The following is a 15,932-nucleotide window of genomic DNA, read 5'->3' as shown; positions in this document are numbered from 1 at the left end:
TGAGGGCCCCTTAAATTCATCAAAAGGAGGAAGAGCATTTAGTGATACAAGGCTGACAACAGTGGGCAGGAAAAAAAAGAAAAACTGTCAAAATAGGTAGGTCAATAAAGAATAAACTACACCCTAACTGATAGTTACTGTTAGAAAGAGACTTTGTGAAGCTGAGCTTTCTGTGCTTGAATGTAGTTTTGAGCACTGCAATAGCTACCCTGAAACTACTGAATAGTGAATTTTCTCCCTTCAGTTGTTGGTAGAGGAAAGTTACCCGGATGATATCCTGAGGCTTCCTAAATAACTGTGTAGTAAGTACTTCTAGACAAAATATCTCCTTTTCCAAATCTAGTCTTATTATTAAGCTTAAGGATTAAGAAAAAGGTAAACTTGTAACATTGAAGTGAACAGAAGTAAAAACTTAATGTGGTATAACATGAAGCAAGATGTGATACTTAAAATATCCTTAAAGTGTCCTGCTCAGTCTTGATGTTTGACTGTGGTTCTATACTGTAGTTTCTCCATATCTGATCATTTAAGTCTGTTTTGGGGCCATCATCAGACATGCATTAGTGGTGTTAGAGCTCTGTGCAAATCTTGAACAAAAAATGTTGTGCATGAAATATGAATTCATGTGGAGGTGGAAAGAGCTTAATTTAGAAGAATTATTTTAGCATCAAAGCAATCAAGTTAAATTAGTTAAGAATAAAAGACAGGAAAGTCAATAAAAATTAAAATAGAATAGGGGCTGAACATAGGATTTTTTCAGGGAGTCTGCAAAGCAGTTTTCTGCTTGCGTAAGATTCTGCCTCAGCCTTAGACTATGCTCTGTTATAGTTGTCATGTCTATTTTTTTAACCTGTCCTATTACTGCTTTTGATAATTGATATCTTATAGTACATATACTACTTGGGTTTTTTTCCAAAACAAAAGCAATGGGTTCCCTCTGTTTTTGAGTGTAGGCAGTTAATGTGTGCAGCATTTTCTATAGGACTGGTAGGTTTACACATGAAATTTTTACAAGATTTATACAAAAAAGGTGAAGGCTAAAATGGCAGTCAAAGAAGAGATGGAAAAATAGAGTTCTGTTCATTTTTTAAAGGAAATTTCTGTCAATAATGTTTGCTTTTCCAGGATTGTTTTCTTTGACACTGATTTATGAGCAATGCCTCTTGGTCCATTTAAAATGTAGATGATTTTCCCCAAGGCTTGTGGCTTGAAATGACAAACAAAGGGAGAGTTTTAGGTGACAGCCTTCCAGTTTCCAAGCTAAGCCTGCCTGGAATCCATTTGATCATTATGCACTGTAGCTGAAAAAATGTGCCTGGGAAGAAAAAAACATGGCATTGTTAATATGCTTCCCAGCCCTGTATTACTTGTGTAAAATCTGGAGTTGCTTCGGATTTGTTCCACTGAGATAGTTTCTTCTTGGTTTGCAGAGATATTTCCTATCATAGTTATTCATTTTAAGACTCTTCACGTTTTGTGTTGGGACTTTGTAGAATTTTAAGTGGATGAGAAGTAATCTGGGACTCTCCCTTCTGTTGAAAATATATGAACACGCAGACCCATGTTTCTCTCTAGTTTTAAAGGAAGAGAGATAGGAAGTGCAGGGATGTGTGGATCATTACAAGATGCTTTCTCTTTAGGCCACATAAAGGTGGAGAAAGGAAGAGTTTCTTCCTTCTGAGAATGGGGGAAAATGACGAAGAGGAAAAAGTGTGTCTTGCACAAGGATAGCTTCTGGGAGTATCAGGAATTGGACTGGCCCTTAGGAACGCCACGGAGTCCAAAATGGAACTTGTGATCAACAAACAATGGGAACCGATATGCTGAGCTTGTTTTCTCTATATACTACCAGGAAGAGCAGAGCAGAGCTCTTCCTCATGGTCACTTCTACAGCACTTTCTCCTCTGTAATGCAGCAAATTTCCCTTCACCATCTTCCTCATTTGTGACTGTCCCCAAAGCAATGAAGTGCCCTCTATCAACCTAGGAAAAAGAATGCAGACCAGCAAGGGGTGGTTCTATTTTTTCTCAGGTTTGCTGCATTACTTCCCTTGAGAAGACAGGATGTGTGAAAGCAACTAGAGTGCATCACCACTTGATGGCACAAACAAAGTTGCAAGACTGAAATAAATTAGTTGGGCCGGAATTCAGCTTTTCTGCAGTGTGTGAGTGCACCAACATAAATAAGTCATGCTTGCTGTAGTAGTACAGCACCCCATGAAGCACTCTCAGTGTCTGTTAAACTTTTTTATTGTTTAGTTTCTTTCACACAGCATGAGTACCCCAGCACTGTTGAAAATAATGAGCAGCAGGGCTTTATGTAGTAACTTAGTAAACTGACAATGTAGCCCAATGTGCTGGCCTATTTGTGAGCAAGAGAATGTACTTGCTTGGCTAAAAATGTTCTGGTTGCCTTGTACTGAGGCTGTACACTCCTTCTGTGTCTTCCAAGTTATAATCATTGTGCAAGTACAAAGCAACTGTTAGTGAAAATCAAGTTTCTGGACTGCATAATTTGAAAAGCTTTCAAAAATAAAAATAATTCTCTAGAGTATTGCGTAGTGTGCTGTTAGATTCACAATGACCTTGATATTTCAGGCTCTCCCCGTATTATAAATATTTCTGGTTTTATTCCCCATGGAAGCAGATGTTCTCAGTTCAATGACTGGAAGGATGACCATATTGATTTTTTAGCCATTAACATTAAAGTGTACCAACAGAGAGCTTCTCTAAGAGTTCCTTCTTGTCTTTTCTAAACACATTGTAAGAATCTTGGGCTTCTCTGGTTTTTATTAGTTCTCAGAAAAATGAATTTCAGCACCAGGCATCTGCAAGATAACCTTCTGGTCTCTCCATTAAACACACAGCAGTTGCTAGAGACTTCCTTTATTTAATTCATTCTGAATCCTCTTTTTTTTCTGTAGTTTTAACTTCCTTCTGTCTTTTCATCTGTCCCTGAACATATTGCCTTGCTTAATTATATCCTGTTTGGTGGACAAAGAGAAGGAGGAGGATGTTAATGCTTGTCAAAATGATGAGCAACCTCCTCTTTTTCCTGATCCCATTTCAAGTACAAGCGCCTGCCACAACATTTGGTTGATTTGTCTAGGATAACTGTAAAAAACAGATACTCTGTTGGTTTTTCTTCTCAGCTAGTACAATAGAGACAGAGCTTATCTCAGCATTGTATGGATCAGAAACAAAGTTTGCAGTGCAGTTGTTTCCTTTTCACTTCCAATTCTCCTACCACATCGTGGATTAATGGACATGTCTTGTGTTGAGGCATCTTGTATATGCATATATATTGCATTCATGCATCAGTCTCCTCTCCTTATTCCCATGCAACTGACTTGTAATTAGTTGTTAGAATTAACTAGAAAATTACTTTGTTAAGAAGCTCTTTGCTTTTCATTTGCATAGCACCTAGGGCAGGCAAGACCTGACCTGAGCATAAAGATCAGTATAAAGATCTTAATAGTAACATACTTGCAGTAATTATATCTGAAAGATCCTGTCGTTATCACGCACACATGCACACACGCGTGCGTGCAAAAATCAGTCCCAGCTCTATAAAAGCTGGTGTGCAGATTTTTTACAAGGTTTTATGGCATGCCTCTGGATTTTGTGCATATTGATTCCAGCAACGAGTGTTGACTGGATCAGCTTAATTCTGTTTCTAGGCCGCATTGTATTCCTGTTAGGCCTTTTGCTGTCCAAATCCAATTCTGCTTTGAAACCTAGAAGCTTCCATTACAGTAAGCTTTAGCAGTCCCAAGATACAGGGAGTATTGGAGTGCTCTCTCTCACTGTGGTGTACTCAAGGGAATAAACAGAGCTGTGAAAAAAGTTGGATATTCAAATGCATTAAAAACAGCTGGTTGGGGTTTTTGTTGTTTTTTGAAAACTTGTTTTTCATTTGCAAAGATTGTATCAATAGAAAGCCTAATTTTTTGAGAGAATCAGTGTCATGCTTTTTGAAAGACAGGTCTGTTGTTTTCCACTTGAGAAACAATATTAACCATTTAATGAAACTTTGAAATATGTTGGCAGCATTATTACTGGGTGCTGGTTTTCCACCTTGACCATGCTTAAATAGCTGGTGAAAGAGTCTGTAGCAATTGGATAATTTTTCATCAAAATATGATTAAATCCAAATTCCTGTAACTGATACTTCCTGAAAGCATTTGTCCATGACACAGGACTTTAGTGATAGCAAATGTACATTCTTGCTACTCTCAGTATTTGAACTCCAGAGAGAAGAAAATGGAAAGTAATTATAGTACCAGAATGGATGCTTGTAATTTAATATTCAAAGCATGCTTTTCTTTGCTATTAAATTTTAATTTAATGGGGAGATTTCTATGCCACTTACAAGTACTTACATTTAGATTATGTAGTTGTTTAGCTTCACTTTTGGCATGGCTGTCTTTGTTTTGAAGGCTCTCTAGGCTGCAGTACTTTTCCAGCCTTGGTCATCTGTGTAGCCCTCAGTGATAGACAAGAGATTTACTGAGGGGGAAAGAGGGTTGGTGGCCACATTAATCTGATAAACGTTCTGGAAAGCATGCTCACTCAGATGGAAGCGTCTACCCTGCCTCTAAATGGTGCTGCATCTTGGCTTGGGGCTGCGAGCATCTGCACATGAGCTCAGCTCAGTCATTGGTGTTCTTTACAGAAAGTGGCAGTCACTTCTGTGCTGGGGACTGAGATCAGTTTTCATTTGAATTGAGAAAGACTGCATGCATCTCTTCATGCGGGTGTGAAATTCAGCTCAGGACCAAGGCAGCAGCTCCTACCACTGAACTTTTAACTGATGCTTGAATGTTTACCAAATCTGAAGTTCCATGTGCTTTTTGTCACCGTTTGTTCAAATATGGAGCAAAGTGCATGTGTCTGAATTAGGATGAAATGAAATTAAAAGTATTTAATTGTACAAATTAGTCAAGCACTGGAGTAGGTTGCCTTGGAAAACTCCTGAAGTCATGGCATGAGGTGTCTCAGAATAGATTAAACTGGTGCAGGGAGGCAGGGAAAGGCTTTCCAGCAGAGTTTCCCTGTGCATGAGGTATGCCTCACTGAATGAAGCATTTCTAAGGCAAATGGAGCATGCAGCAGCCCAGAGATGACCTGTGCTGAGGCATAATGAATTCTTAACTGGTGAAGTGAGGCATGATTTAGAGAGGGCGAAAGACATCAGATTACACAATTTCAAAGATTCAGATGCAGTTATATTTTGATGTAATTCTGATACTGCTGATGTCATCAGTTGTAGCTGTGACAAGCCTGGCAACATTGTACATCAAAATGTTATACAATACAGTCTTACAGAATCACAAGGACAAGGTCAAAAACTACTACACTATTTATACCAGTCTCAGTTGGCCTTCGTAAATACACCAAAATATTATTTTTTGGTATTCTTTTTTTTTCAAGAAAAAAGCAGTAGGCTTTCTGGAAAGTGAGAAATTTAAATATGCATTTGTGAAATGATCAGATTCCCCTTTGTACATACTATTAATGTGTCAAAGTTTTGTTTTTCTTACTTGAAAGGGCTATCTGGAGCTCTTTAGAGAGTGGGGATTCACTGCCAAGTCAAGCATGGAGAAGTTTGTATCTGAGTTCATGAATGGTGAGGTTTTGAAACTCATAGTTATGTTGATTACAGAATTTTTCTGTGATAGCAGAGTCATATTGTCACCAGAACTTCTTGTCATCTTTAGGTTTCGGCATAGCCCAAATTCCTGGTACTTGAGAGACTGGACCATTCACAGCTGGATCAGACAGTGCTTAAAATATGGCGCTCAAGATAAAGCCTTATACACAATACAAAACAAAGTAAGTTTTATCAAGGAAGAGACACAAATATATTTGATTGGCTTTTGATTCAAGTGTGGCTTGACAAGAATTCCTGTTGCAGCCAGGGCCTGTAGACTGTGGGTTGAAGTTCAGGTTTCTTCGTCAAATAACAAATTGCTATTGCACTTGAATTTTAGCAATAGCCTTTTTACATCCTCTCTTTTAAATAGCTTTTAAATCCTCTCTTTTCTTAGAAAGCTCTTTGATTTTAAATAGTGTTGGTGTCCAAATCATGTTAATTGCAGGGGAGGCATAATAACGTGATAGGCAGTGCTATTCCTTGTCTGAAAGGCTCAGATAAAATACTAAAACAAATGCAGTGCATCAGAAGTTGGAGGGCCTACATCACAGGAGCCATGCTAATCTCTTGTGTTGCTTACATACATTGCATCAGTTGGAGTGTTGTGGTTCTGCTCTTTCTGGTATCTGCAGCACAATTGCACAGAACATTTTTCCCTTTTTTTCTTCAGGTTCAGTATGGAATTTTTCCAGATAATTTTACATTCAATATTTTGTTGGATTACTTTATAAAGCAGAAGAAATATGAAGGTAAGAAAACACACACCAATATGGCATCCTTAGTTGTATGCTCTTACATTTACAGAGCTTTTCTTTAAACTAAAAATTTGTACCAATATTTTTTCTGAATTCATCATAAAACACAACTTCACCTTCCCTTGAAATATTTTCTGTGTGTTTTTTCTCTCCTTTCTTTGTGACTTTATTAATTTTATAGTTTTGAGACTTGTGAGATTCACAGTTTCTACTGTTATTAATTCTATTGCAAGTGTAAACCATCTTCTTCAGTTACAAGTCTGACATGTGGTAATGATATTATAGGATTATTAGTGACGATTAATTAGAGAGTTATTAGAATCAAAATGCATGTTGGTATTAGTCTTCCATACGTTTAGCTGTTCAAAAAGCTACGTATAAAAATTATTTGTGTAGGCTTTCTGTCTGCCACTGGGGCAGCCAGCTATGCTGATTTGCCATACTGGGCCTACCTTTCATTATTGACTGTTTAAGTGTTTGGATGAGTCCTCTCATATTTGATGACCGATACTAATTTTGATGACTCATTTTAATTTCACTTCAGGTTTTCTAGTACTGTAAACTTGCAGTAAGCTTTCCTTTACATGAAGCTCTTATAAAACAGATAACAGAAAGGAGCTGAAAGATTTTGCTAAACAACAAATTATTACATGGTTGGGTTTTTTTTGAGACACACCCCCTCCATCTTTGAATTCCCCCTTATTTTATCCATATTTCTGTTCCATGTGAAACTGAAGATCTTTTCCCTAACTGTCCTTCTTGATTGGAAGTGTCACTGGAATGTCATATAGAGCTCCTCTAGAGCACTGTTTGCTGAATAGACCACTGTGGGTGATCTGTGATAACATTTCTTATCCTTTGTACTCTCCTGTCACCCTAAGGCTAATGAAGTTAAGCCGGCCTTCTCTTGTTTGTAATCAAAACACAAGAACAAAGAAATAATTTTAAATTTTTTTTTTAATGATTGAAGAGCTAAGGAAAGAAGAGCCAACTGAAATGTGTAGAGCTAAGATGATTTTAAGAGCTCCTTGACTGTAGTTTCATGCTATTCAACCCATTCTTCCTTCTTGCAGTGTATTTGAGCAACCCAAAGGAATAAGACTAGTTCTATAGGTGTGTTCTAGTTGAAATAAATGTTTCACTTCCTCTTCAACTATTTCAAAGCATACCACAGCAATAAAGCATCAGTGAACATGAGTGGGTGCAAAAGGAAGATACGTATTGGAAGCTATAATAATTAAGTATTGTTTTCCTCCATAGATGCTATGTCAGTAGTAACAGAGATCATGCTCCAAGAAAGTTTTGATGAATCATCAACACAGCTTCTTTCTCTCTATGTTTTGTACCAGTACCTGGCAGCCAAGTCTGAACATACGGTAAGCTGACCACACTCAGAATGATAAACAGAGCCTCTGCTTCCAAGTGTTGTGGTGCAGTCAATCAGACATTCAATCATGAACATATTTTATATCCCCTGAGTTTACCTGGGGAAAAAAATGCTCCATTTTCTCATTTTTTTTGCAACTGCAGAAGAAAGAAAAAAAGAAAGAAAGGAAAGAAGACACAACCAAGTATGAAAACCATCAAATCATTTGTCACCCCATTTGCTCCTTTCTCTGAAAGGGAGGGTGTGTAGGGATTTTCAGTTGTAATGTGTGCCCATTTGAAGGATGTGAATTGATACTTAGCAGACTATATCAATGACCACCAAAAAATATGTCACCTATTGTATAGGACACCCCATTAAGCTGGGTATTGCTCACCGTTACAGCTTGATAATGATGATGTTGCAGACTTATAAAGCATTTTCACTAGGTTTTTTAGTATCCCTTCTTATTACATATCTGTTTTAAATTAAATTTGTTACATTTCTCCTGTCTCCAAGGATTATGGGTTTATTCTTTACAGCTTGCTTGCTTAAGGCCAGAATGACAGTTCAGGGTCTTGGAAGTGGCATTATTCTACCTTTGCAGATGGGACTCAGTCAGTAAAGGGGGCTTAGTCAGATCTGCTATGATCTCTATAGGAAGCTATTTTTAATGACGTTTGGCTCAAGCCTTCAATAGCATGTTATCATCTATATAGCAAATGCTTGAAGCCTCCATCTGTGTTACATGAAGCATCTTCCAGAATGCATTTTGCAGTTGCCTTCAAGTTTTACCCAATTGGGTTGTAATTTGAGTTTTCATCAAAGAAGAGAAAAGCACATTTACCGTTTTGGATATTTTCTTCATTGCCTGGAAATAAAGTATGTATAGAGACTTGTATGTGGAAAAGCAAAGGGGTGAAAATCTCATTTTTCCATTGTTTGTGTATCCGTACTGGGGAGATAAGCATTTGTCTGTATGTGTAATGTTTCATGAAAACTGAATGTGCAAGCAAAGGTGGTGTTCAAGACAAGCTTATTTATATAGCTGTGACCTATTTAATATTTTGAAGTAATCCCATCCAAAGACAGCAGTGAAATTATATTTTTATTTGTATACAGCGTTCAAAGTAACATTCAATGCCTCATAATGCTCAGAACCAGTTTTCTGTGTTTGGTTTAAGACCTAGGGGTAGATATAGTAAGAAGAACTTTCTTGCAAAATTTCAACCACTCACATTTTAGTCTTCTGCAAAGAGAGTTGTTCCTCAGTACGATTTGTACTGTTCCTCAGGACAGATATGCTGTAACTGAACACTGGGCATATTTAATCATTCTTTACTTTATTGCTAAGATGTGATGAAAGCTGTGCACACTGTCTTTGCTGCTGTTTTCTATTTGTGTTTGTTAAAGGAGCACTTACTTAGTTGGTGAATTATTTGCAGTGGGAAGAAGAGAGAAATATTGGAGCTTCGCTATTGCTTACGGGTCTAAAGCAAAATAACACTGTGGGTTTTAGTTCCCAGCTCTATGGCTATGCATTCCTTGGTAAGTTTTACCTCCCTCATTGTCAGTTTTCCCCTCTTGTCTTCAGTGTCTGAATTAAATTGGCATCTTTGTTTTATTAAAATGTAATCAAGGAGAAGGCAAAGGAAAAAAAGAAATAGTGGAAGGACAGTTTCAGAGTTATGATTAAACCTGTTTTTTAGGCCTGGAGGGTAGAACTGATTTGAAATTGATTAATCAGACAGCTTCAGAACCAATTTTAGGGCTCCCTGCATGTTTGGATTAGATGCTGAAAGAGAGAAGATACTCTTAAATAGCAGTCGGATTGGTTTGTTGGTTGACCAACAAATTAAAAAAAATATCCTAAAGTACAGATTTCCGTGACACACAATATAAGGTTATGGACAACAGACTCTTTTTCTGGTTAATAAAATGTCTTTAAGCCTTCTGAGATGAGAGAGTACACCCTAGAAAACACTGTGTTTAGAACTTCTACTAGTGGCTGTAGAAGTTAATGTTGGGGTTGTGAAGAGCAGATAGCAGTGCCTTTATCCTGTATCTGTTAAGAAGTCTTTGCTGTTAATAACTTGCTATATAGTATTAAAGAGAAGTTAGATCAATGTATATTGAGAATTGAAGGGAAGGGAAATGGGCAAACAATTCTTGAATTTCCTCTGACTTTTTAGTGGAATATGGTATAGATAGGTTTTGTTCTTCTCTATAGAATGACTATTTACTAGGAAGTAAATAGTCAACAATTTGTTGTAAATTTTTGTTTCATTACTGCATTATTGAGGGTAATAAAAAGTGAATTTGTTCTTCAAATGTCACCTCAAAATATGGTGATATGGTGTGTTTTGGCAGACTTAGGATGCTGATTTGTATTTATCATGGCTGTAAAACAAAAAATTAATTTTCAGTCAAAAAGAGGGATAAATGTGAAAACTAATTTGAAAGCAGGATTTTTCATAGCACTGTAGTTTGTAATCCAGTGGAGATACTGTTATGAACAGGGACTTTGCTGTTCAGTTGCAATTCAGTTTGGAGAATTTAAAATGTCATATAGATTGGTGGAATAGTGGCTGTATTTCAGAAATGCACTTCACTCTTGTCTGAGAGCAATAGTGCTTGGTCCATGACATTGACATTCAGTGGATCAAAAGCTATTTACTGTTATGTCATGTATTCCAAAGTCTTGCCAACACTAATGGAACTGACCTCTGAGAGAGTAAAAGATGTCTACAGGCACAGAGTGGCCTCAAGCACCTCAGCTATTTTAATGTAGCCATGGTCCATAGGCTCTGTCTGTGCACTTATTACCTTGCTTTTCCTAAACTGTTCTCTTCCATGTAAAGAGTGTATGTCTCATAATTTTGTGTTATTATAGCCAGAGTGCAAATTGGATTGAGAGCTTGGACACAACTCCTGTAAGCTACACTTGAAGAAGTATTACCTGTTTTGCTGACAATAACAAAATCAAAGCCCAGGAGTGACAATCATTGTAAATTGCATCTGCTACGATGTGATATGTATTTCCTCTATTATGCAGGAGTTTCATGATCTCAGTTAATTACTCAGAAGAAAAACCACATTGCAAGTGGTGCAGTACATCACAGGTCCTGCTAAGATCAATGAACACCTTGTGGCACAGATTATCCTATATGGAGAATCAGAATTTCCTTTTTGCCAGGTTTCCTGTATTTCCTCTTGGGAAGCCTCAGCAGAAACAGGGGTAGTAAGCTGAGCACTTAGCCATAACATGTGCTATTGTGGGTGAGTAAACCCTAGAGACCACAAAGGTAAATCTAGGGAATCAGATTTAGTGCACACATGCTCCACAGTCAGCTGAAAGCTAAGGAGACATTTGTCTGAGACTTTCAGGCATCCTTCTACAAGCTGCTGTTACAAAGCCTGACAACCATAAAACCACTTACTCTGATTTCCATCTGGGCAAAATTTTTGGGTGAGGGGGAATGAGGAGGTATCAGAAACATGCACATAATTAGATGAAGTTGAGCAAAAAAAAAGTACATTAATAAAATTAGAGCCATGGAAATTCTATCAGAGCAACTTCATATAAGTGTGTTGTTTTTACCCCTGAAGCCAATACACTTGCTGTTACTGCTAGAAACTAGAGCCAGCCTATACAAGTTCCATTAAGATTCAGATATTAAAACACTAACAATAAAGTGTGTTTTTATCACAGGGAAGGTGGAGTTGACGAAAGGATTAAGAGCTGTATACAATCTAATGCCCCTGATGTGGACACCTGGGTATTTGAATAGAGCCTTGCAAGTGATGGAGAATGTGGCTTCATTGTCAGGGGACATCAAAATCTGTAAAGAGGCTGTAAGTATAAAGACTATAACCCACTGAACAAGGGGAATTTCATATAAAACAAACTTCAGTAAAACCTGTGAATTCTGTGCCTTGTTAATGAAAATATGCCCTGCAAACTTCAGAGGCCTTTGCAAGACAGGAGAAGTAATGTTTAGAACAGAATCAGTGCTTAAGTTGATGAGCCAGTGATAATGTCTACTGGCATGTCCTTGGCAATGAGTGTGTGCTACTGCCACAGACCATTTAAGTTTTCTAAGCTTTGCCCTCCTTTTAGAGACACCTGTGTCTGTGTCACAGGAAACACGTGTCTGCAGGGATGGAAAGACACCTTTGTTTCTCAAGTTTTTGAAACTACTCAGAGACATATTTCTTAGCAGTGAGGATGAACTGTCACATCTTCTTGCTCTTAAGGCTAATTGTATGTGTTCTGTGCCCTCAGATGATGTCCTGAGTAGTACTGGTCCCAAAAGCCAACAAAATGATTTCTAGAAGGTTTGTACTGCCCTCAGTCAGGGAGGATGGCTAGATTCAGTCCATTTATTAGGTTGGCACTACCTAAGGGACTTGGGGCTTAGGACTGCTGGGGGAATCAGGCTGATCCTGGAATCAGACAGCTTAGGAGTAACTTAGTTTGCCACTACCACGTGGGCTGGAGCATAGTAACATCACTGAGGTCTCTCCTTCTCGTTACGTTTTCCTGAAGGTGTCCCTGATGATGGGAGCCTCCCCTTTGCTCATGTCACTGCTAAACTTGCAGTCTCCCCTGACAAGCAGAAGTCTGGGGCACTGCTCAGCAGGTACTCCTACCTATTGCTCTATTTTCTGTAGCTTCTCAGTATAATACTGGACAGTCCAAGACAGGTCACATCTGCGACTTCCACCAGTTTTGAGTTACCTCTTCAGGTGTGTAGTTTTGGAGGTATCTGTCTTACTTCAAGTCTGAAGAACTCAGCTTAATACACTTGTGATTTTTTTTTCCTGAATTCTGAGGAATTCAGGAATTCCTCAGCTTGCTCTGGGTTGTAGATGAACATCCTGGTGTTGAAACAGGGCTGTATGTCTCTGGTACTGTGGGTCCATAGAAGATTCTATCTGTCTGCATACTGATACTCTAAAAATAGTAAATGCTATTAATACTTAGAAATGTTATCTATATAGAGGTACTTTTTACGATTTTCAGTGAAGAGCTAAGAACTTGTAAAAGAGGGTTCTTGCTGATTCTTTACTAATGCTGCATCTCTGTACACACCCAGTCATAGAGCCCAAAAAGCAATGCATTGACTGAGTGAGAGCCACACACTCCAAGGTCCCAAGCACGTACAAAATTCTTCCAAGATTGTCTCATTTCCTTTTAGAATTTGTTTTTCTGTTTAGCATATACAGAAATCGTCTCATAATACAAGGTAATTCTTTAAGTTGTTTGAATGCATGACAGTTGTGTTACTTAGACAGTTGTGTTACTTAGTGAATCCCAAACACTTGATTCTAACCATTACAAATGTTATTGTTCAGGTTGATGCCTTGAAGACCATTTTGCAGTCTGTCCTTGAAGCTAAACCTGATGCAGAATCTGCTGAAGAAGGCAAAAAATTAGAGCAGAAGTCACAGTGTTCAGAGTCAGAAGAAACAGAGCAATCTAAAGTCCCTGAGTACTACAGCCGATTCAAGGTAAGACAGTTTAATTTCTCTAAATATTCTAAGCTGTGGTACATCTCTGTGATGCATACTAGAAAATACAGATGCTGACTTACTGTGGCTGGTAGACTGACACCCTTTCAGTGCATCAGGAGTTCTGTTTGGCATTTTTGAAACTCATGTCACCTTACATTTTCACTTCTCCAAACATGAAGCAGCAGCCTACGAAGACATAATGCTCAAGGCTACTTGTCTTTTGTCTGTCTGCTGGAATTTTATCTTCACTTTTCATGCATGAAAATGATAACTCCAGTCCTGTTTGCAGAAGTATGTCTTTATAGACCCATTATCTGACCTTGTGTGGGCTCTTGCTCATTAAAATAAATTGCAATGGGTGTGAGACTGCCCTGAATTTATTGTCCATTTGTGTACATTATAATTATGTTGTATGGATGGAATGCTGTATCTTGTACTTTCAGACTGGAGAGTTAAATCAGGTTCATATCACCTTCCTTTTATCTTTAGATTGTTACCATGTTGATGGTAACATTAAGAAACACAGAAGGCTGTTCATTAGGACACATCTATATAATAAGTGCATTTAATTTGATCATCTGATTTTATTTGATCATCTCAAAATGAGCTAAATCAGCTAATTTTACTTTATCAACTCTGATTTGTGCTGTGGTACAAATCTAGTACTTCAGGTTGAAACTTACCTGGCTTACAGTTCCAGGAGCAGTGCTCTTTCCTCAACCCATCAGTTTTCCATTGTTTCTGCTGGATGGCTGTGACCTTGCACAGCTGTGCTGGATACAGCCTGTTCTAAAGAAATTTCAAAAGTTAAAAGACTAGTATCCTATGGTTTCAGCTCACACACATATACACTTCTCCTTGCTTTAATTTTTACTTGAGTAACTTTGCCACTAATCTTCAGATATTAAACTTGTATTGTAGGCAGTTAAAACTTTTTAATTGAAGTGTTTGGGAATCAGTGGGTTATCAGCATATGGTAATTAATGCCTGGATGAAATTCAGTGAATTAGGTGAACACAAGTGTCCTTTGAAGGAGGGAGTGCGAAGTTTTTTATGTGTCTCTTATCATCTATCCATTGTCTAGCCTTGAAGAAAATAATGCAGAGTGCTCAAAATGAGGTCTGAATATCAAACTGGGGACTAGTGCCAAGAACCTAGTTTTCTTCTCAGTTCAACCTTTCCACAAATTTCATAATTAATTCCAATTCAGGCATTCCCTGGTGTGGCAGTGACCTTTGGCCAAAAAATGAGTCCCAATGTTTAAAATCTGACCAGGGAAGTTTGAATATTAGAAAGACATAGCCACCATGTGACATCTAGACATCCAACAGTAATAAGCCAAAATCTCTGGCTGTGTGAATGAGAAAATGAGCTCATGGGTTAGAATGCCGTTTCAGCCAAGCCTAAAGGAGTTCCTAGATTCTTCTGTCAAATCCATTAGACCAGCCACAGCAGCTCTTCCCAGTTGTGCCCTGGGACACTTACAGGTGTAGTTCATGGTGCACTACAAATCCTACAAGTGTGAGGGAAGGTGGCAGCTCTGAGTCAGCCTAGTGATATGTGCATTCCTGGCTGCTGTGATCCCAGCACAGATCATCTGCCCCTTCTGTGTAACCCCAGAAGAGGGTTTGCACTTCTGGTACTGAGAAAAATTCGTTTGCACTTTGTCCAGCCCTGCATTAATTAGCCAGGATGCCCCAGTCTTTCTCCTTGACCTCAAATCCAATTGCTTCTGCCTCCTGCACTCCCAATTCTGCTTCACAAATCATACACCTCAGAATGCAGGCAAAAGCATATGGGTTTGCTTCAGACATACACATGCTCCTCCATGGTACTCCATGGAATGGCCTCTGTGTTTCATACCAACCTTCAGAACAACGGAACTTTGTAAAGTTCCTGAAAAAGCATGGAAGTCTAAAAGATATGGATACTTGTCTTTGCTTCCACTAAAAAAAAGAGGACCTGAGGACATTTGGCTCTTTTCAGAAAAAGCTGTTAGAGCTGTAATCTAGATTCTGACGTTCATTTGGGTTGTAATTACCTGTTTTCAGATGTATGCTGAGGCTCACTGCTCACTGTAATGTTCTTCAGGCAATTCTTTCCATCTGTGTCAATGATCAATAGGCAGCAAACATTTTATCACATAAATGCTGGGAATACCTTCTCCAAAAGCAATGCACCTTCTTCCCTAACTTGTCTGCATGCAGAACTGTGGAGACTGCTTATAAAAATCATGGCTTAACCATTTAAGAATGTGCTCTTTTGGTAGCTGTGGGACATACAGCCTGCTTTCCTAAATCAGTATTACTAATGTACAAGAGAAGAGCAGGAAGTATTCCAGGATACCAGTAATGGCTTAGGAAACAAGACCTGATAGTTTACAGTTTATTGCCTTTCTGTACTTCAATTTCCTGTGTTTAAGTTCAGCCCTTTCTCAGCACATCCTTGGTAGAGTTTAATAGGAAGAGTGTGAATGATCTAAACCAGTTACTTATCTAATCTATGAACATAGTTGTCAAGTTTCTTCCCCAAACCCAAGCTGTACAGTCTGTTCAGTTTTCTTACTGATGCCTTGTGTATCTACTGAGACTAATACACCTAAATATTTTATTGAGTTTGGTTTTAGTCCGTTGGCTTTG

General features: G+C 38.3%; 1 protein-coding gene across 1 annotated transcript in view; it reads left to right on the top strand.

The window, feature by feature from the left end:
- The window catches only part of MRPS27 (mitochondrial ribosomal protein S27), a 42,785-nt gene that overhangs the window by 25,014 nt on the left and 1,839 nt on the right, over window positions 1-15,932 (top strand). The window contains exons 5-10 of the mRNA XM_058043327.1: window positions 5,720-5,834; window positions 6,326-6,404; window positions 7,671-7,786; window positions 9,222-9,324; window positions 11,489-11,631; window positions 13,135-13,290. Of these exons, the coding sequence (XP_057899310.1) occupies window positions 5,720-5,834; window positions 6,326-6,404; window positions 7,671-7,786; window positions 9,222-9,324; window positions 11,489-11,631; window positions 13,135-13,290 (712 nt within the window). The remainder of the gene's footprint in view (window positions 1-5,719; window positions 5,835-6,325; window positions 6,405-7,670; window positions 7,787-9,221; window positions 9,325-11,488; window positions 11,632-13,134; window positions 13,291-15,932) is intronic.

Source organism: Melospiza georgiana, chromosome Z (genome assembly GCF_028018845.1).
Source record: "Melospiza georgiana isolate bMelGeo1 chromosome Z, bMelGeo1.pri, whole genome shotgun sequence".
Taxonomy (NCBI): Eukaryota; Metazoa; Chordata; class Aves; order Passeriformes; family Passerellidae; genus Melospiza; species Melospiza georgiana.
Note: the sequence above shows the minus strand (reverse complement) of the source record. Positions and strands in the feature narration are given on the sequence as shown.